Source organism: Diaphorina citri, unplaced genomic scaffold (assembly GCF_000475195.1).
Source record: "Diaphorina citri unplaced genomic scaffold, Diaci psyllid genome assembly version 1.1 scaffold139, whole genome shotgun sequence".
NCBI classification, from domain to species: domain Eukaryota; kingdom Metazoa; phylum Arthropoda; class Insecta; order Hemiptera; family Psyllidae; genus Diaphorina; species Diaphorina citri.
In genome coordinates this window covers 134,239-159,504 of record NW_007377576.1, presented here as the reverse complement: position 1 = coordinate 159,504, position 25,266 = coordinate 134,239, and the positions used below count along the sequence as shown (strand labels likewise).

Here is a 25,266-nt window from a genome sequence, read left to right as displayed (position 1 = left end):
TGAAATAACTGCTACATTAGACTCCTGTAGTCTGTGTCGTAATGATAATGTTCTGTTGATTTCAGCTGGAGGAAGGCCTAGTCCTCATTCGGATAGCACCTGATGAGCAGGGCCGATTTGGTTTCAACGTGAAAGGAGGGGCAGATCTCGGCATGCCTATTCTAGTGTCTCGGGTGGCACCTAACACACCGGCCTATACCTCGTATCCTAAACTCAATGAAGGAGACCAGGTATGTATTAAGTTCCTAATGGATCACTGAAGTTGAGCAACGTTGAGTGTGGTTAGTATCCGGATGGGTAACCATCTCGGCATGCCTATTCTAGTGTCTCGGGTGGCACCTAACACACCGGCCTATACCTCGTATCCTAAACTCAATGAAGGAGACCAGGTATGTATTGAGTTCCTAATGAATCACTGAAGTTAAGCAACGTTGAGTGTGGTTAGTATCCGGATGGGTAACCATCTCAGAAGGCCCGGAATCCTTCTGTGTGTAAGCTGGACGATTTATATGCTAGTTACATTCAGTTACCTATAGAGTGAAAACGATATATATGCTGAACTCTGGTGGGATTTCTAAATACTTGATGTAATGGTGTAAGAATCTCTTTGAGTTTTTCAAATCCCCCCTCTCTTAAACGTTCTCAGTAGCTTTTCTGAGTTGTGTGTGTCCGTGATTTGTATGCACGTTTTAACCGTGATCTTTATCTTGTTTCTTTAAATTTTAAATTAAATTGCTTTGATTCCAAAGGCGAAGTAAACTGAACTTATCTTGTTTCTTTAATTTTCAAATTGAATTTGCTTTTTTTCCAAAGGCGAGGTAAACCGAACTTATCTTGTTTCTTTAAATATTAAATTAAATTGCTTTCATTCCAAGGACAAGGTAAACCTAACTAATAATTTCAGCCGATTTGACGTCAATAGACATTAGTCTTTTTTTCAACTTTTTAATATTTTATTTTTCATTGTTTAATTACTACTCTAATAATTAGTGTGCCTATCCAAGTCTGACGTTACCGGTGTAAGAACCTAGACTATTGTAAGCAATCATTGCGTCTCCACTGTACAGCCGAAAGATCCTCTCGACAACCAATACCACTTCCAGCATCATGATGAACTCGTTGCGACTTTCTTTGTTGTACAAGATCTTGTGAAAAATACATTTATCCTGTGAAAAGGACAGCTAAAAGCCTGTATAAAGGATATCTAAAATCCTGTAGAAACTGTAACTTGGATCCTTTGAAAAGAATAGCTAACAGCCTGTGAAAAGGATAGCTAACAGCCTGTGGGTAGTGCAAAAAGTTTCTGGGAGAAGGATAGTTCAAATCCTGTAAAAAGATAGAGATTCTGTGACAAGTATAACTAACATCCTGTGAAAAGGATAACTGTATTCCTGTAAAAAGGATAACAATTCTGTGACAAGGGTCTCTCCCTCCTCCTCTCCTCTCTTCTCTCTTTTTCTTCTCTCTTCCTCTCGCCCCTCTCTTCTTTTCCCCTCATCCCCTCTTTTTTTCCCTCTCTTCATAATGGCTCATCACTGTACACCTCACACCCACGCCCGTTCACACTCGCATTGATAATGGTGGCAAGGACGCGTTTACATCGTCGCTTCTTGTACTCGACTGTGTTTGCCTCGCTCGTCATCATGTCGTCTTTGCTCACCGTGTCTTTGCTGGGTAGGTTCGAGTCCCGCCCGTGTCGAACTTTATTCTAAATAGATGTGTAAGGAATATAGGGATTATTCTCCAGAACTGACGGCTTTCGCCTATTCGGTGGTTCTTGTCTTCGATTTCGGGACGATAAGACGTCCTTTGTTATAGTTCCCTCTCTCAAACCTCTTACGGGCCTAGTTAGCTTGGAGATTAGCGCGACTGCCTTACCGCTAGGCCGCGGTTCGATTCTCGCCCGGGGAGAACTTTATCCTCAACAGATAAGCTTTGTTCTGGGAACGGCTGGTTTTCTCCTTCCTTCGATTTCGGGACAGTTGCGTATATAAGTTATTTTAACATGTGATTCATTATGGTACCACACAAGATACCATTATGTTATCTCAAGGCTAAAGAAATTGAGAAATGCCTTTGATCTCAGGTACCATAAGCTTTGTGCAAAACAATACAGTGTTTTAACATCTGTCGGGTGGTTATTTCTTTTTCATTTAAAGAGGCCAAGTTATCCAAATCCGCCCCTGTTTTTCTTCTTCCAGTGTACGAGGCAGGAGGAGGGGAGGACGAGGAGCCCCCCTACCAATACGTACCCGAGTCTTCACTAGCAGGGGCGGCCTCAACGCACGCCAATGCAGGGGCCCTGTCCCAGTCGATGCTCCTGTTGGCGGATGGACTGGCGAGTGGGCGCTAGTGGCACAGTTTGAGCGGCTGTATAGGAAGAAGCCGGGCCTGAGTATGCTGCACGCGAACAAGCAGGAGAATGTGATTAAGAACCGGTACCGGGATATTTCACCATGTAAGTAATTTGCCGACCGAAAATATTTCGATAATAAACTACGCTAAATTATTTCAATGATTGGGATACATCCCGTATCCGCTTATTTAGGTAAGGTTTTCACTTTGAAGAGCAGAAAAATTGATGAACAGAGACAGAAGAATGACATAGACGAATTTTCTTTTATTGAGCTGCATGGAAAACGAATACTTTGCTTCTACAATTTTTTTTTCTACGACTTCTAGATCCCGAGATAAATCGATTTGAAAGATACCGGTAAATTTCGAAAAAGTTGTACTCTGTGACGTCACGACATATGTTTGACCATTAGGTTCTACAAAATGAGTTCTACAGTTAACTGAGCCACTAGTCATAAACTCCCCAACCACTAAGTCACGCCTTCCTGTTTCTTTTCAGACGATGCAACACGCGTGGTTCTTCACGAGGCCCCAGATGGTGACTACATCAACGCTAACACGGTTGCCATGGAGATACCAGGCTCTGGTATTGTAAACCGATATATCGCCACACAAGGTCCCCTGGCTTCTACTGTGGGTGACTTCTGGCATATGCTGGTGGAAGCGGGCAGCACACTCGTTGTCATGGTAACTAGATGTTTGTTTACATTAGAATAACACGGTTGCTATGGAGATAAACAAGGAGCATCGTTGGTCCTTTGTTGCCTTGTTTTTCTAGCTTGTCATTCAAAAGGGTGATTCCCAGAAAGATGGCTTTACCACATATTAGGATTCTTAGGTTCAATAGAATGAAATGCGTGATAGAGTGCTCCTTCTATCGATGTGAGCCAAAAATGGAGTTTTTTTTACTTATCCCCACCACCCCACCTTGAAGTTTTTTCATTGTTTTTCTGTTCACCTATTCGTTGTTGCGGCTTCAGCTGTTGCCGAATAGTGATGACAGCATAAAGATAAGACGTCTTTTTTATCAGCCACATACACCGGGTTGATGGTGTCTCTCTAGCCAATTTAATTGACTCATCCTGAACCAGAGTTTACCCATTTAGAATAATTCTTTACTAAATGAGTTTACCCATTTCTTTTAGAATAATTCTTTACTCATCTATTACTTTTTGTTTCCAGGTGACTACTCTGGTGGAGCGAGGTCGTACCAAGTGTCACAAGTATTGGCCTAGTCTGGGTGAAACTCTAGAGTTGAGTGGTGGCAGATTCAACATATCTTGCGCCAAAGAAGAGGCAGATCCTTCGGGGAGTTTTGTGTTCCGCGAGTTTGTTCTGCGAGATTCCCAGGTAAGATATGGTTTTAAAGAGGTTTGACAGAGGGAACTGTAACTGCTATGGTCTTATCGTCCCAAAATCTAAGAGAGAAGGAAGACAAGTTGGGAGAAACCCAGCCATTCCGAGAAAGAACATTATCCGTTCAGGATAAAAGGCAGACGCGCTACGAACCAAGCAAGCTAAGTAGGCTGGCAAGACATGGTTTCCCCTCAACTAAAGCCAGCCTAATTAGCTTGGTTGGTAGCGCGTCTGCCTTGTAAGCGCTAGGTCGCGGTTTCGATTCCGTGTCAGGTCTAGTTTTGGAGGCACACAGAGTGTGTCGTAAGATGTGTTAAAAGCTTCAGGGTCGTTTTCCTCGGACTGATTTAAGAATTCCCATCTTTGAACCCATGTCCGGAAATGCATCCTCTCCTTTAAAAGTATTGGACCTGCAAGAAAAAGCTTCAGAACTTTTTGGAAAGCATGAAAAAATGTATTGTACATGTACACTGTGGAACAAATTATTTAATATAGGTACTTTGTAAATTGGTCCTAATAGGAAACGGTTTCTGCGAGCAAAGTAGCTAAATACCTAAAATTTAGTCGATTAATTATTTTGTTCTCTCTCTTTTCAGACGGGAGAGAAGCGTGACGTAACACAAATGCAGTACTTGGCGTGGCCAGACCATGGGGTTCCAGATGATGTGAATAGGTTCTTGGCGTTCACTCGGCAAGTGCGCCATGAGCGAGCTGGTATGGTGGAACCTGCCATTGTACATTGCTCTGCAGGTAAGTAAAAGTAGTTCAGCAAGCCGACCCTGTTGGACCGGGGATAGCACAAATCTTTGCCGTAGCATGCCCATCCTGTAGTGTGCCCCTCATTAGATGGGCGAGAAGAAACAATACTTGCCACTTTCAGAAGAAGCCACCGCTGAATTCCTTGAATTGCCAACTGCATTGCCGGGTTGATGTGAGGAAGGAGAGGAGTCTGCTACTACAACAACAACACACAAATCTTTGCCGTAGCATGCCCATCCTGTAGTGTGCCCCTCATTAGATGGGCGAGAAGAAGCAATACTTGCCACTTTCAGAAGGACAAAACTTTGTTGTTGCATGCCCTGAGTGGATCCTTCAATAGATAGGCAATAAGAGAATACTTGCCATTTTCAGGAACAAGCATTCACTTCTAGTCTAGTTTAGGCTTCTTTTTTTAAATAACTGTATGTAAAACGAAATGAAATGCAATTTCTAAGATGAAAATTATGTGAGTTGGATCATATAATTCTAGAATCCCTGACAATCATGACATTTCGAGGGTTATTTGTTTTTAGAGATGTGTCGAGAGTTAGTGAGTTCTTATAAGAGCCACTCTTTTGATTCTTCTTACTCACTACTCGGTCAATGAGTCGGATCTTAAAATATGTAACCTAAATCTGTAGGGAGTTGAAGTTTTAGGACCTGACTCATTGACTGTGGAATTCACTGAAAAGAGTAGTTCTTTCAACTCACTCACTATTTACACACCTCTAACATGAATCTCGTAAAAACTCGTAGTTTTTGTTGTTTTATTGTACAATGTATTTATTGTTTTTATTTTTATACAACAGAAATGCCTTATTTTCTCCGACAAATATAGGGTGAGATGGGGTAATTTGTTGTTTCAAATGTTGGAATATTTGACCTTCGGGTAATTTTAAAATGTCAGAGTTACCCCCACTCACCCTATTTCTCTTCAAGTGAATTTCACCGATATTTTTTCCGCCCTTATTAGGCCTGTTAAGCTAACAGCCTGTTAAGATTTGAGGCTTAACAGGATTGTTAATCTAGCAGGCCGTTAAGATTTGAGGCTTAACAGGGCTGTTGGGGGCTAAAAAGAAGGTTGGTGAAACCCACCCCTATACTTTTCTCCTTGAACATATTATTATGTTGTTTGAACATATTTATGTATTTTGAACATGATTATTATGTTGTATCTCGTTAGCTGCCACGACATCCTAGCTGGCAAATTCGTTCATAATTTTAAACTTTTCTTCTTCTTCTTCTTCTTCTTCTTCTTCTTCTTCTTCTTCTTCTTCTTCTTCTTCTTCTTCTTCTTCTTCTTTTTGTACCTCGGTACCGCTTTACCATTACTTCAAGGCACAGTCTCTTACTTCCATGCCTATCCAAGAATGTAAAATTCTGGTTGGAAAGCATGCCTATCCCGTTGGTATGTCTTACATTCGATAGGCGATAAGAGACATATTACTTCCCATTTAAGTGCTGGGTCAACACAAAAACAACAGAAAGTAACCCGTTGAAATATTTACATAGATTGTTAATCACATATGTTTGTTTTCTTATGCTACTCAGGTATTGGACGTACGGGCGTGCTGATTCTAATGGAGACAGCAATGTGTTTGATTGAAGCCAATCAGCCTGTGTATCCTCTGGAGATAGTCAGACAAATGAGAAATCAACGAGCCATGATGATACAAACCCCTGTAAGTCTATTAAAAAGTTAGAACTTTCAAGGGTGTACACAACACTTGGTAAAACAAATTAAAATCAATAGGGGAAAATGAAAACAGATCGCTTTTTTTTACAATATTAATAAAAAATATTGTAAAACAAAAAAAAAAGCTATCTGTTTTCATTTTCCCCTATTGATCCCTGTAAGTATACCTCTCTCTCTCTCCCTTACTCCCTTTTCTCTCCCTCTGTTCGTTCATAATTTTAAACTTAGAATTTAGATTAATGTTGCGTTGTTTTTTTATGTACTAACTTTTCTTTTTGGGGGCTTTTAAAGAAGAAGGGCTGTTAACCCAGTTTAGTCCCAAAATATTTATTTCTGTGGCCCTCTTACATACTTCCCCCTTTAATGTGTGATTTCTTATAGAATTTCGGTTCTTTGTGTGACGTTATCATGCTATTACTCGTAAATGAGGAATTCTATGTAAGAAAGGCACTTTTTAAACAAAACAGTTCAATAAATAGTCATTTAAAAAAAAAACTTCATAGAAAATGGCCCTTTTAAAAAAGAAAACAGTTTAGAAAATGGCCCATTTTAGAAATAAAACATAGTCAAAAATGTTTCTTTTTTCATAGAGCTCCTCGACCTCAAGTGACATGTAGATTTTTCTATTGGTCGAGTGTATTCAGTCCATCCAAAATGAATTGAGGGGTTTGATGCAAAAAGACTTCTTGGCCATTAGACCCATATAGGTTTCAAGTCGTTTTTGTGTCAAACATCTCAATTTGCTGGTTGTTTTGTTTGTAATATAGTCCCTCCTTTAAGATATGTGGTTTGTCTTTCCATCCTTGAGAAAATTTTCAAAGTTTTCGTGTAGTGAAACCAATCCGCCCCTGTATAGGTGCATAATTGTGAATTCTCATTTAGGTGTTTTTTTTTTTATCCTAACCCAAAATGGCGTCCTGATTAGATTTATACTATAGATTTTTATCACGTGTATTTATGTCAAATATTATTTGTACACTCTCGAGTATCATATGGTAATCTCATTATCATATGGTATTCTTATAGGTTTGACAGGTAGATAGAAGCTCGTTTTAAGGGTTTTATAACGTTTTATTTTTCCTCTAGAATTTGAAGTAGGTGTGATATTTTTATAGATTTTAAAATTAACTCAATAATATTTATTTATTCTTATAGTTTTTATTCGAATCTATATTATTTCTTGTTTGAAAAGAAATGCGTGTTATTTTACATGGTAATATTTTTTCATACTATTTTATTTTATTTGGAAAAATTGGAAATTTTAAAATAACTATTATGAAAAAGAAGTCGAAAATACATGAATTCTCTTTGTTTAGATTTTTGAAATGTCAGAGGTATTTTATTTTTGTTGCTTTCGAATTTTTAGTATTGTAAGGTGGGACATCTGGCGATCAATTTTCTTTGTGTGTTGAACTAATTTTTTACATTTAATCAAAATCGGACAACAGACGAACCGTCAATTAAAAAAAAAAACTTGGACTTTACTTCGTTCAATCAATTAGCCTAATCACCGCTTTGTCCTGTTTAGCCACGGACTGACGTACAGGTCAATGGTAACGTACCGGGTCGTCAAGCAGAAAGTCCTTGGATCGATAGTAAAGTTTTGCTCGCACAGATTTCTGATTGTGTAGGTTGTATAGGTACCTTCACTACCTACCTAATACTCGTACTTAGGTACTTACCTATCAATCAATTTTTTTTTGGTGATCTTGAGTTAACTCAACAGTTAGCTTGAAGTTTAACCGAATTACCTGTACCATACTCGGACTCAGCAATAAGTTTTACAAATAGGGGAACATGGGTTACATGGAGTAATACGGGGTAGCTTAACTTTGGCGGCCTAGGTATATCTCAGAGAAATTAGAATGCATAATTTGTTGTTGAAATATGTGTCCTAGGTGGCAGATTTTATCCTAAGGAACTAAGGTTCGTTCTCGGAACGGCTGGCTTTCTCCTACTCTATCCCCCTTTTCTCTTTGCTTTCGGGACGATAAGACAGTTACAGTTCCTTAAAAAAAAGTTAGCCTCATTTAGTGGTTACTCAAGAGTCTGTTACACGTACCAATTCAATTACAAAACTTTTAAAATTATGTTTGCCTGGTGTGGTAAATTGGTAATAGTTCCCTACCAATCTATCTGATAACAATAAATGATAACAATGTCATATTTTTATCACTTCCCTTAGATATGTAAGTAGGTACCTACTGTCTAAGAGTCTAAGTTACTTACTGCTGGTCATATTAGGCCTAGTATAGGTATTGTAGTAAAAACAATGGCCCACCGGATACATAAATTTAAAATGGTAAAAATAAGTAGACGGGATATGATATGAACCATTTTAGGATTAGCTATATGTATAAACAATAATAATTTATGAAGTAGGTAGGTAATACTTACGCATAACACACTCGTATGTATAGGTAATTGCATAAGAAAGAAAAGCGGCCACCTTGGGCTACTAACCGAAATCTGGGCTGCGTTCTTGAAAGGAACTTTACAACTCTGCACTTGCATTTTTACTATGAGGTACCTATAATGATTATTATGCTAAGTTTTTCTTAAAAATTTCGTCATAAGTCAACTTTTGCAAATTGGCAAGTTTTCCATGAAATAGGTACATGTCATAGAGGAAAAACTTTTAAAAACATTGCATGACTATTATACTAGGTACAAATATTGCCTCCCCCCTTGTTTTTTTTTTTTTTTTTTTTTTTTTTTTTTTTTTTACCTATTTTTAGCTATACCATTTTCATTAAAGAATTTTCATTGTGTTATAAAAAGTCCGGTTAAATTGGTTAATGAACGATTCATTTTTCATTTCATTATGGAAACATTATGATTGTTATGAAGATATCCTGGTTAATTTAAGGTTTACTTTATGTAACCGGGTTAAACGTATCATGGATTTTGAAATGGATCAGCAAAAGTGTTACAAAATGGAATCCGACCAAACTGGTGAACTTAAAATGGAACTAGTACAGTCAAACTTGGATAATCGAGAACAACACCTACATAGTTATTTGAAGAAATGTTTGAGGTCCGTTGATTTTTTGTCCGAAAACCTCTATAAGTGGGAAGAATGGTCGTCTAGAACAGTGTTTCTTAATTGGTGTTCCGCGGAACCCAGGTAGGGTTAAGTATACCTTTTAATAATACCACATAACCCTTTGTGAACTAGGGTATACAAATGATGTTAAGTATACCTTTTAATAACCCTACCTTTTAATAGGTAGGGTTAAGTATACCTTTTAATAATACCACATAACCCTTTGTGAACTAGGGTATACAAATGATGTTAAGTATACCTTTTAATAACCCTACCTTTTAATAGGTAGGGTTAAGTATACCTTTTAATAATACCACATAACCCTTTGTGAACTAGGGTATACAAATGATGTTAAGTATACCTTTTAATAACCCTACCTTTTAATAGGTAGGGTTAAGTATACCTTTTAATAATACCACATAACCCTTTGTGAACTAGGGTATACAAATGATGTTAAGTATACCTTTTAATAACCCTACCTTTTAATAGGTAGGGTTAAGTATACCTTTTAATAATACCACATAACCCTTTGTGAACTAGGGTATACAAATGATGTTAAGTATACCTTTTAATAACCCTACCTTTTAATAGGTAGGGTTAAGTATACCTTTTAATAATACCACATAACCCTTTGTGAACTAGGGTATACAAATGATGTTAAGTATACCTTTTAATAACCCTACCTTTTAATAGGTAGGGTTAAGTATACCTTTTAATAATACCACATAACCCTTTGTGAACTAGGGTATACAAATGATGTTAAGTATACCTTTTAATAACCCTACCTTTTAATAGGTAGGGTTAAGTATACCTTTTAATAATACCACATAACCCTTTGTGAACTAGGGTATACAAATGATGTTAAGTATACCTTTTAATAACCCTACCTTTTAATAGGTAGGGTTAAGTATACCTTTTAATAATACCACATAACCCTTTGTGAACTAGGGTATACAAATGATGTTAAGTATACCTTTTAATAACCCTACCTTTTAATAGGTAGGGTTAAGTATACCTTTTAATAATACCACATAACCCTTTGTGAACTAGGGTATACAAATGATGTTAAGTATACCTTTTAATAACCCTACCTTTTAATAGGTAGGGTTAAGTATACCTTTTAATAATACCACATAACCCTTTGTGAACTAGGGTATACAAATGATGTTAAGTATACCTTTTAATAACCCTACCTTTTAATAGGTAGGGTTAAGTATACCTTTTAATAATACCACATAACCCTTTGTGAACTAGGGTATACAAATGATGTTAAGTATACCTTTTAATAACCCTACCTTTTAATAGGTAGGGTTAAGTATACCTTTTAATAATACCACATAACCCTTTGTGAACTAGGGTATACAAATGATGTTAAGTATACCTTTTAATAACCCTACCTTTTAATAGGTAGGGTTAAGTATACCTTTTAATAATACCACATAACCCTTTGTGAACTAGGGTATACAAATGATGTTAAGTATACCTTTTAATAACCCTACCTTTTAATAGGTAGGGTTAAGTATACCTTTTAATAATACCACATAACCCTTTGTGAACTAGGGTATACAAATGATGTTAAGTATACCTTTTAATAACCCTACCTTTTAATAGGTAGGGTTAAGTATACCTTTTAATAATACCACATAACCCTTTGTGAACTAGGGTATACAAATGATGTTAAGTATACCTTTTAATAACCCTACCTTTTAATAGGTAGGGTTAAGTATACCTTTTAATAATACCACATAACCCTTTGTGAACTAGGGTATACAAATGATGTTAAGTATACCTTTTAATAACCCTACCTTTTAATAGGTAGGGTTAAGTATACCTTTTAATAATACCACATAACCCTTTGTGAACTAGGGTGTACAAATGATGTTAAGTATACCTTTTAATAGGTAGGGTTAAGTATACCTTTTAATAATACCACATAACCCTTTGTGAACTAGGGTATACAAATGATGTTAAGTATACCTTTTAATAACCCTACCTTTTAATAGGTAGGGTTAAGTATACCTTTTAATAATACCACATAACCCTTTGTGAACTAGGGTGTACAAATGATGTTAAGTATACCTTTTAAAACGGGGATTTTTTTTTTTGCCACTTCTAAACAGACATCCACGCTTACCATGTCAAACCTGACATGGTAAGCGTGCCGTGTAGTCTAGAGTCCGGGGGTTCATGCCTCGCTGAGTACAATATTCTATTGTTCATTATGAAATAAGGTAGGTAGGTAGGTACCTACATTTAAGAGGTTTGATGGAGAGAACTGTAGCAACGAAGGTCTTGTCGTCCCGAAATCGAAAAGGAGGATAGGAGAAAGCCAGTCGTTCCGAGAACGAACCTTATCTGTTAATGATAAAGTTTGGCCCGGGCGGGAATCGAACCCGTGACCTAGCGCTTACAAGGCAGATGCGCTACCCTCCAAGCTAACTAGGCTGGATCCATAACGTTTACCATTTGAAGAAAGTTAGTTCGCTTGGGTGATAGCGCGTCTGCCTTGTAAGCGCTAGGTGATTTCCGCCCGGGGCGGAATTTATCCTGATGGGATAATGTTCGTTCTCGGAACGGCTGGCTTTCTCCTATTCTGTCTCCCTTCTCTCTTCGATTTCGCGACAATAAGACCTTAGCAGTTACAGTTCCCTCGTCAAACCTCTTCAAAAAAAAGTTGACTTAAAAAAGTATCTACATTAATTTATTTATATTTTTCTATACCTATTTATACATTTATTTATATTTTACTGTACCTATTTTTACATTTATGTATATTTCGCTATATGCCCTCTTGAACACATGACTCATGTTAGGAAATCAGCCAACCAGTTACATGCTTAGCCTACTTGATCGCTCAGCTGAATCTTAAAGTTTTCCATGCCAAGCTCTCTTTCTGTTAGACAGGTAACCTGCCTGATGCAAGGAAAGATCAGGAGGATTAAGTCCGTCCAATGTATGATACACTCAAGGCTGTATTTAGGAGACTTTTTTTGCTCCTAAATGTAGTAGGGCTGTACTATACTAAAAGTAAGTATTGGTCTATAATTTGGAGCATATACCCTCACCCCCTATACTTAAGCAATTGTTCGGATTCCCGCCCGGGGCGGATTTTATCCTAAACAGATAATGTTCGTTCCCGGAACGGCTTGCTTTCTCCTATCCTGTCTCCCTTCTCTCCTCGCTTTCGCGGGACGATAAGACCTTAGCCCTAGGAGTTATACCTCCCTCCTCTATCCAACCTCTTTAAAAAAAAAAGTATGTACCACCTGTCACTTCTGGCGGTCAATTTTCTTTGTGTGTTGAACTAATTTTTTACATTTAATCAAAATCGGACAACAGACGAACCGTCAATTAAAAAAAAAACTTGGACTTTACTTCGTTCAATCAATTAGCCTAATCACCGCTTTGTCCTGTTTAGCCACGGACTGACGTACAGGTCAATGGTAACGTACCGGGTCGTCAAGCAGAAAGTCCTTGGATCGATAGTAAAGTTTTGCTCGCACAGATTTCTGATTGTGTAGGTTGTATAGGTACCTTCACTACCTACCTAATACTCGTACTTAGGTACTTACCTATCAATCAATTTTTTTTTGGTGATCTTGAGTTAACTCAACAGTTAGCTTGAAGTTTAACCGAATTACCTGTACCATACTCGGACTCAGCAATAAGTTTTACAAATAGGGGAACATGGGTTACATGGAGTAATACGGGGTAGCTTAACTTTGGCGGCCTAGGTATATCTCAGAGAAATTAGAATGCATAATTTGTTGTTGAAATATGTGTCCTAGGTGGCAGATTTTATCCTAAGGAACTAAGGTTCGTTCTCGGAACGGCTGGCTTTCTCCTACTCTATCCCCCTTTTCTCTTTGCTTTCGGGACGATAAGACAGTTACAGTTCCTTAAAAAAAAGTTAGCCTCATTTAGTGGTTACTCAAGAGTCTGTTACACGTACCAATTCAATTACAAAACTTTTAAAATTATGTTTGCCTGGTGTGGTAAATTGGTAATAGTTCCCTACCAATCTATCTGATAACAATAAATGATAACAATGTCATATTTTTATCACTTCCCTTAGATATGTAAGTAGGTACCTACTGTCTAAGAGTCTAAGTTACTTACTGCTGGTCATATTAGGCCTAGTATAGGTATTGTAGTAAAAACAATGGCCCACCGGATACATAAATTTAAAATGGTAAAAATAAGTAGACGGGATATGATATGAACCATTTTAGGATTAGCTATATGTATAAACAATAATAATTTATGAAGTAGGTAGGTAATACTTACGCATAACACACTCGTATGTATAGGTAATTGCATAAGAAAGAAAAGCGGCCACCTTGGGCTACTAACCGAAATCTGGGCTGCGTTCTTGAAAGGAACTTTACAACTCTGCACTTGCATTTTTACTATGAGGTACCTATAATGATTATTATGCTAAGTTTTTCTTAAAAATTTCGTCATAAGTCAACTTTTGCAAATTGGCAAGTTTTCCATGAAATAGGTACATGTCATAGAGGAAAAACTTTTAAAAACATTGCATGACTATTATACTAGGTACAAATATTGCAAAATTCAAAGTTTGCTTTTAGAAACAATACGCAGGTGCAATACCTACCTACTCGTATTCATACATCAGATTTCAACCTATTAGATTACGCCTATAAATTATCCTGCATCAGCCATTGATAATAAAGATATCCGCCAGTACCTACCCACTTATACGTAGGTACCTACATTTTAATTCTTATACTAGGTAGGTACATTTTAATTCTTACGTAATCACGCAAAGACAAAGAAGTATTCAAATATCCAAGTGTCTATCTTAATATCTCTTAATTGTTCTAATCTTGTAGGCAGTGGTGTGGTAGATCTTCAAAAGGGGAAGCTATAAAACCACACACAGTATCCAGTATCCACTGGTGGTCTTAAGGAGTGTTTACACATTGTCGACCGGCCATCGACCGATGTCGACTGATTCTTCCACACTGCCTCCACCACATAGATTTATCTCGTCGATCGACGGCCGGTCGACTATGTTCGGACACACCTTTAGAATAGCATAATCAAATAATCCCTAAGTCACTTACTATTTTCTGTAAGTGGTACCTTAGATTCGTAGAAGCTCAACCCATCTTACAGGGCTGTTTGCCCCTACACCTAAGCCTAAGCCTTGGAGTGGGTTTTTTGTGTATGAAGTGGTACCGTAGGCTAAAAACAAAGTGGATCGTAAGGTGGCGTTCCGATCCTAGCTGCCGAGCTGTGCGACCGCTGCCTACTGCTTCCTATGTATTCTTATGAAGTACTTTCCGAACCAAGCTGCCGGGTCGCGCTGCCCAGTCGCTCTGAGAGCAGTGTGGTCGCGCTGCCCGTGAGGTTTTCATGTGATTTAAAATACTATATTTTTGTAATAATTTGTTCGACTGGAAGTTTGTAATGGAAGTCGCGCGACCCGGCAGCTAGGATCGGAACGTCACCTTTATGGCGCGACCAGGCAGCTCGGCAGCGCGACCCGGCAGCTAGGATCGGAACGCCACGTGTAGACTCGTAGAGATTTATGCTCCCAGCTCTATGTAGTTTGAATTAATCGCTTCCCTCTATTGTCGATCGTCATTTCCCTCTACAGCCCGATGCTCTCCGCTCCACTCTGTTTATAGCTTAGTAGGGGCGGGGGTGAGAAAAAAAACCCCCGTAAAGAAGACAAAAAGCGGTGATACCCTAGCCTCTATGCAACACACACCACTGAAATACTTACCAGAAGGTATTGCCAGTCCTAATTGTTTTTCAAGCTGTTCCGAACGAATGGACTGACCCTCTAAGTCAGGTCCGTATCCAGGACTTTATCGATGAGGGAGACGGGGGCGCAAAAGTCCAAAAAGTGATTTATGGGGGGGGGGTGCTCCAAATTAAGGTAGCATAGGATAGGAGTTTTTCATTTGTTTCTTATGGTGGGTCCAGACTTGTGCAATGCAATGAAATTCGTTAAGTTGCAGCAAAGTTTTTTGAACATTGCAGCAAACGTTTGTGGGTATCCGAGAGGTTGGCGGTTTTCTGACGAATGTCTTTGATGTGCGTTGCACTAGTTTGGACGTGTTTGCAAAGCATCGTGCAATGCAATACAAATGATGTACCTACTATAGGCGATTACTAGTTGAGTATCGGTACAAAAATTCTCGGATACATGAAAAACGTTCGCATTCGTCAGATTTGATTTTACGTCCAACGTGCAATGCAAATACTTTGCACGTTGCATTGCACAAGTCTGGACCCACCATTAAATCTAAATAAAGCACTAATATCTTACTGTCCAAAAATCAGGGTTTCAGCACTTTCAGCAAATTCTTCTTGGAATAATTTATGGTTTACATATTTGTTTCAGGTTCCCTCTGATGAGTTGCAAGGCTAGACTTTCGGGATTCATAACTTAATTCTGGTTCATGACTATGTAGGTAAGATATCAAGCATTGGTCTACTAACTACTAACTTTACTATAGGTTGGTAGGTACTTATTTTTATAGCAGCTAATAAATCATTGGTATTCAGGAGGAAAATCTCCAAAAGAGGTTAGGTTATTGAACAGGAAGGTAGGTACCTGCATTCCTCATTATTAATTAGGTAGGTAATTATTCATCAAGTTTTTGTTAGACATTCTTTTAACTTACTTGTTCTTACGGTTGTATTGTTTTATTTCGCAGCGAATACGTTTTTTCCGCGATTCCAACATGAGCTTTCACCATAAGCCTATTTTCCTTTCGTAATGTTAATGCGAATTGACATTAGGATTTTCCAGGGGTGGGGATAATAAAATGGAAGTAGTTTGGTAGTGGGGGTAAAAATTGACGATTAAAATATGTAGGTCTATTAATAGTGCGATCCATCTTTATGTTAAATTCCCCACTGACCTGCATTTCTAGGTTTCGAAATTTCAATAAGTAGGTACCAAGCTAGATAGGTAAGTAGGTACTGGGTACCTACATAGGTATCAGTATATCAGTAGGAGAAGTCTAGACCTTAGCAACAACAGACTCAGGGTATTGGATCCAGAGCCTCTCTTACCAGCAGGATCAAACACAGTGGAGGAACTTCTATTGGCTCACAACGAGATGGAACATCCCAACCAGATCAGAATCATCTTCAGCGCCTTCCCGAGCTTAAGGTAAGTTCTAATAAAGGGAATTAGCTCACTGTATTTAAAACTAAACTACATAAAAAAACTTCTTCTAGGGTTACCATGACCGCTGCGAAATTCTGGTATTCAGGAGGAAAATCTCCAAAAGAGGTTAGGTTATTGAACAGGAAGGTAGGTACCTACCTACATTCCTCATTATTAATTAGGTAGGTAATTATTCATCAAGTTTTTGTTAGACATTCTTTTAACCTACCTACTTATTCTTACGGTTGTATTGTTTTATTTCGCATTATTCATCAAGTTTTTGTTAGACATTCTTTTAACTTACTTGTTCTTACGGTTGTATTGTTTTATTTCGCAGAGAATACGTTTTTTCCGCGATTCCAACATGAGCTTTCACCATATTTGCTTTGGAAAAACTTCATTTTCAAAAGACACACTTAATCTCACCAGATTGTTGGCACATCATAAATATTTCAATAAACCCACACACGTACATAACTCGTAATATGTTGGTACCTACATATATTATATCTATTAATAGTGCCATCCATCTTTATTCTAAATTCCCCACTGACCTGCATTTCTAGGTTTCGAAATTTCAATAAGTACCAAGCTAGATAGGTAAGTAGGTACTGGGTACTTACATAGGTATCAGTATATCAGTAGGTAGATACTAGGTAATCATATTCAAAAATCATTAAACCAGTACATCGTGTGGAAATTAGCTAGCCGTCATGTTGTCTGACTCTCTGTCCAGTAGATCACTGGATCGATCTAAGAACTTGTGATCAGCGAACTTTGAAGTGAGACGTTGTCAAGTTTTTCACTTTTCTCCTTCAAACTATCTAGTGGAACATGGTGCAAAAAATAATGCACGTGAAATGACGACCTAATCTTTCAGCGGATATTTCAAAAAATTATCATGCAATCGTGTTTTTTTTAAATTTAATTCATTATACAGTATGATTTTGACTTTGTATTTCTATGACATTTTTTACCATGTTTTGATTTAGTGAAAAAAAAAAAAAAAAAAATAATAATAATAAAAAATACTCAGCTTTTAGTGGTAAGAGAAATTAGCTACTGATTCTTCAGCTTGTAGTTGCAAAATAAAATTAAAGGTCCCATGAAGAACGGAACAAAATGTTGTGGTAAACCTTTTTGAGTGCTTGACTTAAAATCCTGCTAGTCCCTGGTAGAATCAAAGTCATCCTAAAAGCTAGCCCATTCCCACACCCACTCAACAATTTCCCGCCTCGTCGTTACTTAACACGCGCGTATTCCAGGTGGTAACGAATGTCATAATGTGTCAATCATCGAACGAAAGTAAAAGTAAAAACATTCTCACCTCTGTGTAACAGGAATTGAGAAGGAAAGTAATTAAATCGGCCGGATTTAGGCCTCACTTATCTGAGGATGACATCCACTTTCCCCCGACTATGGTGATAAAAAAATCGTCAACATAATAGACAAAAAAACTAACAAACAGAAGAAAAACAAACAAAAACTCTTTTTTTAACGTTTGTGTAGCATTACGGACCAAACATGGTGTTTAATTTGTCACATCTCTCACGGTTTAGTGTGTTTTGTAACACATCTTTACCATTGTATATCGCGCGACCTGTGACTTACGGATTTAGAGACAAGGTGATTCCTAAAGATGGAAACGTTTGAGGGAAATTCGACTAGTACCTAGGAACAATTTAAGCAGCTATTTGTTTCAAATTTTCTTCGGTGAATGGTTTCTTCAAAATTGATTCCAAAGGCAAGAAGAACCCTTTGCCGTTGACAAATGAACCCACTGAATACCGAACTGAAATACTGTGCCATTTATAGATCTGTATCTACACTCTGCAGAAATTTACCTGTAAAAAACATGAAAGGGTCTTTGTGTACACCCATCCCATACATAGGATACCTCAGGCTGATTGAACTATGTTGAGACGAGGTGGTCTCTTCCTTATCCCTTGTGTGTCGCGTCCATTTTAGTTTAGGACTGTTGCACTGAAAGCTATGAGCTACTTCCACTGATTTAAATTCTGTTTATTGTTTCAGGCTGGTTTGACATGTCGCAATGCGGATCGTACTCCTCCTGGCCCTGGTGGTCTTTATGACGTCACTGTCCGTGTCGGAGACATCCTGTCCCGCGGAAGAAGATGAGCTACTCCCCTGCCGGTGCTCCTCACGGGGTGACGAGATTCAGCTTTGGTAAGGAGACATTTCAGTTGAACCCTCTGCGTAAATACATTCTACCGTCGCGTCGTCTATGTGGTTTATGTAGAAAAAGGTTTCGTGAAAATTGAGGCTCTGCCGGTTTTTTACGAATTTTTAAATCACGGAAGAAGGCAAATCCACAAATTGGTCCAATTATATTAATATCAGGGATTTCCAACCAACAGAAACGAGAGCTTCCAGAGGTCAAGTTTAATTTTCCCTTCGGAAACGATTCCGATGACCCGCCATCTTGGATTTCTTATGGTTTCGTACAGGCACAGGCGGTATTACGCTAAAAGTCTGGGAACGAACTTCAGAAGACGAACGGAAAATACGACTTTACATTCGTTACAAAAACTCGCTCATGTTTCTTCTTTCTCCCTCTTTTATTTTTGCTTGATTTCATACACAAAAAGCTAATCTGAGGCTTAGGTGTAGGGCCAAACAGCCCTAAAGGATGGAGTAAGCTTCTACGAATCTATAAATCTTCCCCCATCAGGTGCAGCCACAGTGACCTAGCCAACGTCTTGCAAGCTATGAAAGTAGCGTCCCATCTGATCACCCAGCCTATTGATGAAGTGATCCTGGAGAACAACCGTCTCCCATCACTGCCTGGTCAGGCATTTGGCACGCTGAAGATACTCAGACTCATGTTGAGGAATAACAACTTAGAGCGCGTCGCAACCAACTGGCTGTCGGGTAAATAAGTTTGTCATGTAAATTAGTGATGCATGACGAGACGAGAAAGGCGTCTCGCGAGAATCAAGCGTACCGGGAGGCACACGAACGTCAAGAGTTCGAAGCGCCGCCCGGCCTATATCACTATTTACAGTAAATAAATATCAGATCTAGCTAGCCTTAGCTTGGAGGGTATCGCGTCTGCCTTGTAAGCGCTAGTTCGCGGATTCGATTCCCGCCCGGAGCTGATTTTATCCTAAACAGATGAGTTCTCGGAACGGCTGGCTTTCTCCTACTTTCCTTCTCTCTTTGCTTTCGGGACGATAAGACCTTAGCAGTTACAGTTTTCTCTTTCGAACATCTCGAGAGAGAAAAAAAAAGAGTTACATACATTGTGGACGTGTTTTCGACATCACCTGATCATATGTAGTATGGACCTTCGGCTTTTTTTCGCTTGAAGGGGATCTACTAAACTGCATGTTTCGCCATATTTAATCGGTCCCTTCTGCCCAGGTCTGGAAACCTCGCTCCTGGAACTGTTCCTGGTCGAGTCAGATCTGAAGAGTATCCCAGAGGACTCCCTCCTCACTCTCCCCCGCCTGGAGGCCATCACCATCCTAGGCGGAGCGATCAACCGCGTCCCCACCATGTCCGGTCTCGGTAGAGTCCGCTACATTCAAATCCAAGCGCCCGTCGTGGAGCGAATTCCGGCGAGTAACTTTTTCGGCCTCCCCTTCTTGGAGCAGATTCATATCATCAACTCGCCCAAGCTGAAGGTTCTGGATAACGATTTCCTTCATGACCTGCCTCGGCTGACGATGGTTAACTTGACCAATTGTGGTGAGTATCTGCAGAGTTTTCCAAGTTTTTCATTTAGTATTTATTTTATTAAAAACTAAATCCCAGTCTAGTTAGCTGGAAAGGTAGCTCGTCAGCTCGTCTGCCTTGTAAGCGCTAGGTCGCGGCTTTGATCTCCTTCCCCCCGGGGTGAACTTATCCTAAAGAGATTTAAAGTTCGTTCTCGGAACGGCTTGCTTTCTTCTAGTCTGTCCTTCTCTTCCTCTCTTCAATTTCAGGGCGGTAAGATCTGCGTTGTTACAGTTCCTTCTATCAAACCTCTCGTTTCCCCATTTCAGGCATCAACGCAATACAACCGAGAGCACTCAACCGACTACCTCAGCTGTCTGAGATCATTCTCTCCTACAATGACTTCACGGATGCCACCCAAGTTGGATTGGCCATCAGGGACCTCCAAAGTTTGTCCATCGTCCGTCTGGATCACAACCGAATAGATCGACTCCTGGAGGCCACGTTTGTGGACATTCCATCGCTCAAAGACTTGTACCTGAATGACAATCTTATTGTTGAAGTACGGAGAGGCGCTTTTCACAGGTAAGACGAAAACTGACGATGAAGGGAGAGAGGAAGGAGAGAAACCCAGCTCTCGATTAAGTATGACAGATTTTCCCCTCAAATTAAACTTATGGGTTCTTTTTGAAGTAAAAACCAAACTGACTTGGCAGGAAACTTCTACCGCAAAGAGGTATTTTTGTGTCATTCAGGATTCAATAAGTTCCATCTTTTGCTGAAAGATGTAGGGTTAAGAAGAGAATGGTGAATTCCCCGCTGGGACCTTAGATACGTGTATTATGTACGTACTCAACGAGATACACACTGATAAAAATATCAATCTTTCCCCCATTTCTCTTCAAAAATTGGTTAACATCAAATGCTTGGAATTGGTATACAATTCACTGTCAGGTTAAAAGTTATTCTGTCTGCTTTCCCAGGTTGCCTGCGCTGAGAAGTCTATAAGTATGACAGATTTTCCCCTCAAATTAAACTTATGGGTTCTTTTTGAAGTAAAAACCAAACTGACTTGGCAGGAAACTTCTACCGCGAAGAGATATTTTTGTGTCATTCAGGATTCAATCTCTTTCTGAAAGATGTAGGGTTAAGAAGAGAATGGTAAATTTCCCGGTGGGACCTTAAATATGTGTATTATGTACGCATTCAATGAGGTACACACTGATAAAAATATCAATCTTTTTCCCCATTCCTCTTCAAAAATTGGTTAACATCAAATGCTTGGAATTGGTATACAATTGACTGTCAGGTTAAAAGTTATTCTGTCTGCTTTCCCAGGTTGCCTGCGCTGAGAAGTCTGCTAAGAAAAGAAAAAAAAATAAATAAATAAATAAAAAAATCCAAATAAGCTGTTGCATGGACGATATACGAAATCTCTTACCCCGTTTGAAACCAGAGTGCAAAGCTCAGGTGACAAGGGGGAGCCAGAACCTCACATCCGGCACAAGGTGTACCAAAAATAGCGAAACTACTTGAAGATGTGGTTACCAGGTACGAAAATAAAGCAAAAATTTATACTAATTCCCCCTAGGTCGTTCTTTATACTCGTATTTATGTCTCGTATCTTGAGGATTTCTTGGTTCAAAATATGAAACAGGGGGCTCTGGAGCTATAAATATTATATTTTTTACCTACCAGAACGATTCTCCAATGGTAAAAGTGATTTGCTGTTACAACATTCCCCAACGCAACGTGTATTGGAAACCACAAAGTTTCAAGTTAAAAGATTTCGGGTGCGAGTCCCAGTAGTGTCATTTGTTTCAGCACCTATTAGACGCTCTAGGAATTCGAATAGTTTATAATAGTTAGTGCGAAATTCTTCATAAAATATCTCGGGAAGCGACTGCCTAATAAAAATTAATGATGACTTAAATAGTGCTCACTACTCAATGAAACTCAATATTGCTGAAAAACTTGAGATAAAACCTCAAAGAGGAATAGGGCTCTAATTGTTAACCTCCTCTTTAAATAAAACACATTAAAAAAAAACTCGAAGAATTGAGGTCATTTTTTCGGTAAAAGAGTTAGAAGTACCTAAAAGCTTGGAATATGGGAAGCTAAAACTAAAAGGCTTAAAGTTTTGCATCAGCACAATACATATTTAGTATTTGTCAATGAACAATGGACAGAAATAGAGAAATAATAAAAATGACAAAAGTTCAGAATCTCCGAATCTGAGTAGCAATCAGTTGAACAGCTTGGACCAGTGTGGACTACATTCGATGAGGAACCTGGAGATATTGGACTTGAGTCACAACAAGATATCGTACTTCGATACGGACAGTATGCAGTCCATGGATTCTTTGGTCATGCTTAAGGTAAGGGTGACTCTCTATAGGACGTCAAACTAGAAGAAAGTTCTGAACAGTTCGACCTTCAAGTTATCTGAGCTTGTAGACCGACGAGGCCTCTTCTGTCCCGACCAAGGAAGTAGGAACTGGATGAATTCTTTTGATCGGAGAGAATCAAATCTTTCCGAAGGATTCTTGCCTTCGGACCTTCTTTCCGGCCGGGGAAGGACAGGATAGGAGAAAGCCAGCCGTTCCGAGAACGAACATCATCCCATCAGGACAAAATCCGCCCCGGGCGGGAATCGAACCCGCGGCCAAGCGCTTACAAGGCAGACGCACTACCAACTAAACTAACTAGGCTGGCAACTAAATTTTCAACTCTTCTTATCATCAGATATTTGGACCTATCGTTCAACCGATTCCAAGATATTGTTTCGGGTACATTGCGCGGTCATCACAAGCTGGAGATGTTACACTTGGAAAGCAACAACCTCATTCGGATTGGGAGGGAGGTATTCTCAAATATGCCCTTGCTGAGAGAACTGAGGCTGTCGAACAACAGCCTCTCTAACTTTCTAAATCCGCCCCGGGCAGGAATCGAACCCGCGGCCTAGCGCTTACAAGGCAGACGCACTACCAACTAAGCTAACTAGGCTGGCTAAGGCCTTCTTTCAAATGAGAATTATGATAATATTAAGACTTTTAGAAAGGAATCTAAACTTTCAGAAGATAGACTAGAATAATAAGTACATTTGTATTTAAAACAATTAAATTTTCGTTAGAACGATAGTTCAACTTTCTGAAGAGAAAGAATCAATAGATACAACTTTTATAAATGAATTCCAACTTTCAGAAAAGTATTTGGTACTTTCAGCTTTCAAAATAGAATCAGAATATTTAGAAAAGAACCAACACCATCAGGAAATACTCAAAATATCCAGAAAATATAATCAAATCGGTATCGTAGTGACGATAGCTTAACATAGATGACGCTAAAACCGGTCTTAAATGATCGACTGAAGTGTTATCTAAAACTTTCTCGCTTTGAGTTCATAGGTCGTTGTTATATATGAAAAGACATGGAGTATTGTGAAAGATCAATAATTTTATTGTAAGAACTTTTACATTTCAAAACTGAGAAGAAACGAATGGCTATTTCCGTTCCCAATATCAACCGGCCACTACATCCCTCCCCTTCTTCATATCCATTCTCCATATCTCTGGGGAGGTCTTGTTTCTCTTGTGGATCTTCTCAAAACTGGAGGAGCTGGAGGAGAAACATTCGGACTTGGAGACTAACTTTCTCGAGTTTCCACTCTGGAACCTGCCATCTTTGAAGGTAAGAGCCCAGGTAAAGATATGTAAGCGAATTGGATGACCACTAACTAAAACTAGCTGTTGAAAAGGAGACATTACGGTTGTGAGGAGATTTACAGTTTGATGCGCCTTTTTTCTTTTTCTCCACACATAGTCGACCGGATATCAATCGATGTCGACTGAACCGTTTACCTCAACATAAATTTAACTATGTTTAGACACACCTTTACTTACGCAAGGGTCTTACAAATTATTTGTCAAAAAAAAATCAAGTTTCCAAGTCATCTTTTTCAATTACTAAAAAAAAGAACGTGTCACAAAAGATCATCAAACTTCAATGATTCGGATACTTAATTCTCAAATTCCAGGGTCTCGATCTGTCTCGGAACAAGCTTCAAAAGCTAGACCGTCGGGTCCTGGCCAGTCTGCCGTCCCTGCGCCGTCTTGACCTCTCCGGCAACATCATCAACTCCATCGACCCTTCCTCCTTCATCGGGAACTTGGCTCTCGAATACGTCAACATTTCCTTCAACGATATCGACATGATCTACCCGGCTACGTTCACCACCACACAGAACCTGTACGAGTTGGACATCAGCCACAATCGAATCACCCAGGTCCCGGTGCTGCCCAAGGCGGTCGAGTTTCTGTACGCCGCCCAGAATCAGATTGACAATCTGCCCTCACCCTCGTCGCCCGACCTGCAGCTGCCCACGCTGAAACTGCTCGACATTTCTGGTGAGTTGGAAAACAAGTACTGCGGGTTTTTTCCCCCACAGTGACCTAGCCAACGTATTTCAAACGATGAAAGTGGCATCCCGTCTGATCGGGGTGAGCTTTATCCTCAACTGATATAGTTCTTTCTCGGAAGAGCTGGCTTTCTTTTATCCTTCTCTCTTCGATTTCGGGACATTTAGACCTCCGTTTTACACAGTTCCCTCTATGAAACCTCTTAAAAAAAAAGGACTAATTTACTAAAGTAAAACTTTTACAAATGCCCACCTCCTAATGACTTTTAGTTACTATTTTAGAAGTCACTAGTGGAACTCGAAATTTATAATAATCTCTATTTCAGACAACGGTATCCACAGGATCCCGCCAAACAGCATGACAGGTCTGGCCTCTCTCCGGTGGCTCAGACTGGGCAGAAACAAGTTGGTCCATGTGGATGCTGAATCCTTCAATGGACTGAATAACCTGCAGGCTTTGGACTTACACAATAACCGAGTGCTGTCCATCCACGACCAAGCTTTGAACCCGCTACCTCAACTTGTCGAACTAAGTCTAAAAGGGAACAGACTGGAAAATATTCCTCATGAGCTGCTGAAGAGGAATGCACTCCTCAAGCGCCTAGACGTAAGCCGAAATCAAATGACGGACATCAATTTTTCAGCTTTGTCCAATAATACGTGAGTGCCTTGATGGTTATTTGATTTTATTAGTAGATATTATTTAAAGAAGTAATTTTATAATCATTACGTTTCACCCTTGTCCCTTTTAGATCTGAGGACATATGAGTACTAAAGCTTAATCAGTGATTAGCCAACTTGACCAA

The 25,266-nt window shown here is 39.1% G+C and overlaps 2 protein-coding genes across 2 annotated transcripts in view; both read left to right on the top strand.

The window, feature by feature from the left end:
• LOC103504900 (tyrosine-protein phosphatase non-receptor type 4) overlaps positions 1 to 18,409 on the top strand; it is a 32,467-nt gene extending 14,058 nt beyond the window's left edge. Inside the window, 10 exon segments of the mRNA XM_026820339.1 lie at positions 66 to 230; positions 1,407 to 1,674; positions 2,202 to 2,345; positions 2,348 to 2,458; positions 2,855 to 3,042; positions 3,538 to 3,705; positions 4,308 to 4,461; positions 6,022 to 6,168; positions 16,257 to 16,368; positions 18,400 to 18,409. Of these exon segments, the coding sequence (XP_026676140.1) occupies positions 66 to 230; positions 1,407 to 1,674; positions 2,202 to 2,345; positions 2,348 to 2,458; positions 2,855 to 3,042; positions 3,538 to 3,705; positions 4,308 to 4,461; positions 6,022 to 6,168; positions 16,257 to 16,368; positions 18,400 to 18,409 (1,467 nt within the window).
• LOC103504897 (protein artichoke-like) overlaps positions 8,911 to 25,266 on the top strand; it is a 28,429-nt gene continuing 12,073 nt past the window's right edge. The window contains exons 1-11 of the mRNA XM_026820337.1: positions 8,911 to 9,121; positions 15,592 to 15,661; positions 18,400 to 18,552; positions 19,058 to 19,257; positions 19,750 to 20,076; positions 20,373 to 20,628; positions 21,382 to 21,402; positions 22,789 to 22,961; positions 23,690 to 23,733; positions 24,080 to 24,449; positions 24,787 to 25,120. Of these exons, the coding sequence (XP_026676138.1) occupies positions 18,419 to 18,552; positions 19,058 to 19,257; positions 19,750 to 20,076; positions 20,373 to 20,628; positions 21,382 to 21,402; positions 22,789 to 22,961; positions 23,690 to 23,733; positions 24,080 to 24,449; positions 24,787 to 25,120 (1,859 nt within the window). The 5' untranslated portion in view covers positions 8,911 to 9,121; positions 15,592 to 15,661; positions 18,400 to 18,418. The remainder of the gene's footprint in view (positions 9,122 to 15,591; positions 15,662 to 18,399; positions 18,553 to 19,057; positions 19,258 to 19,749; positions 20,077 to 20,372; positions 20,629 to 21,381; positions 21,403 to 22,788; positions 22,962 to 23,689; positions 23,734 to 24,079; positions 24,450 to 24,786; positions 25,121 to 25,266) is intronic.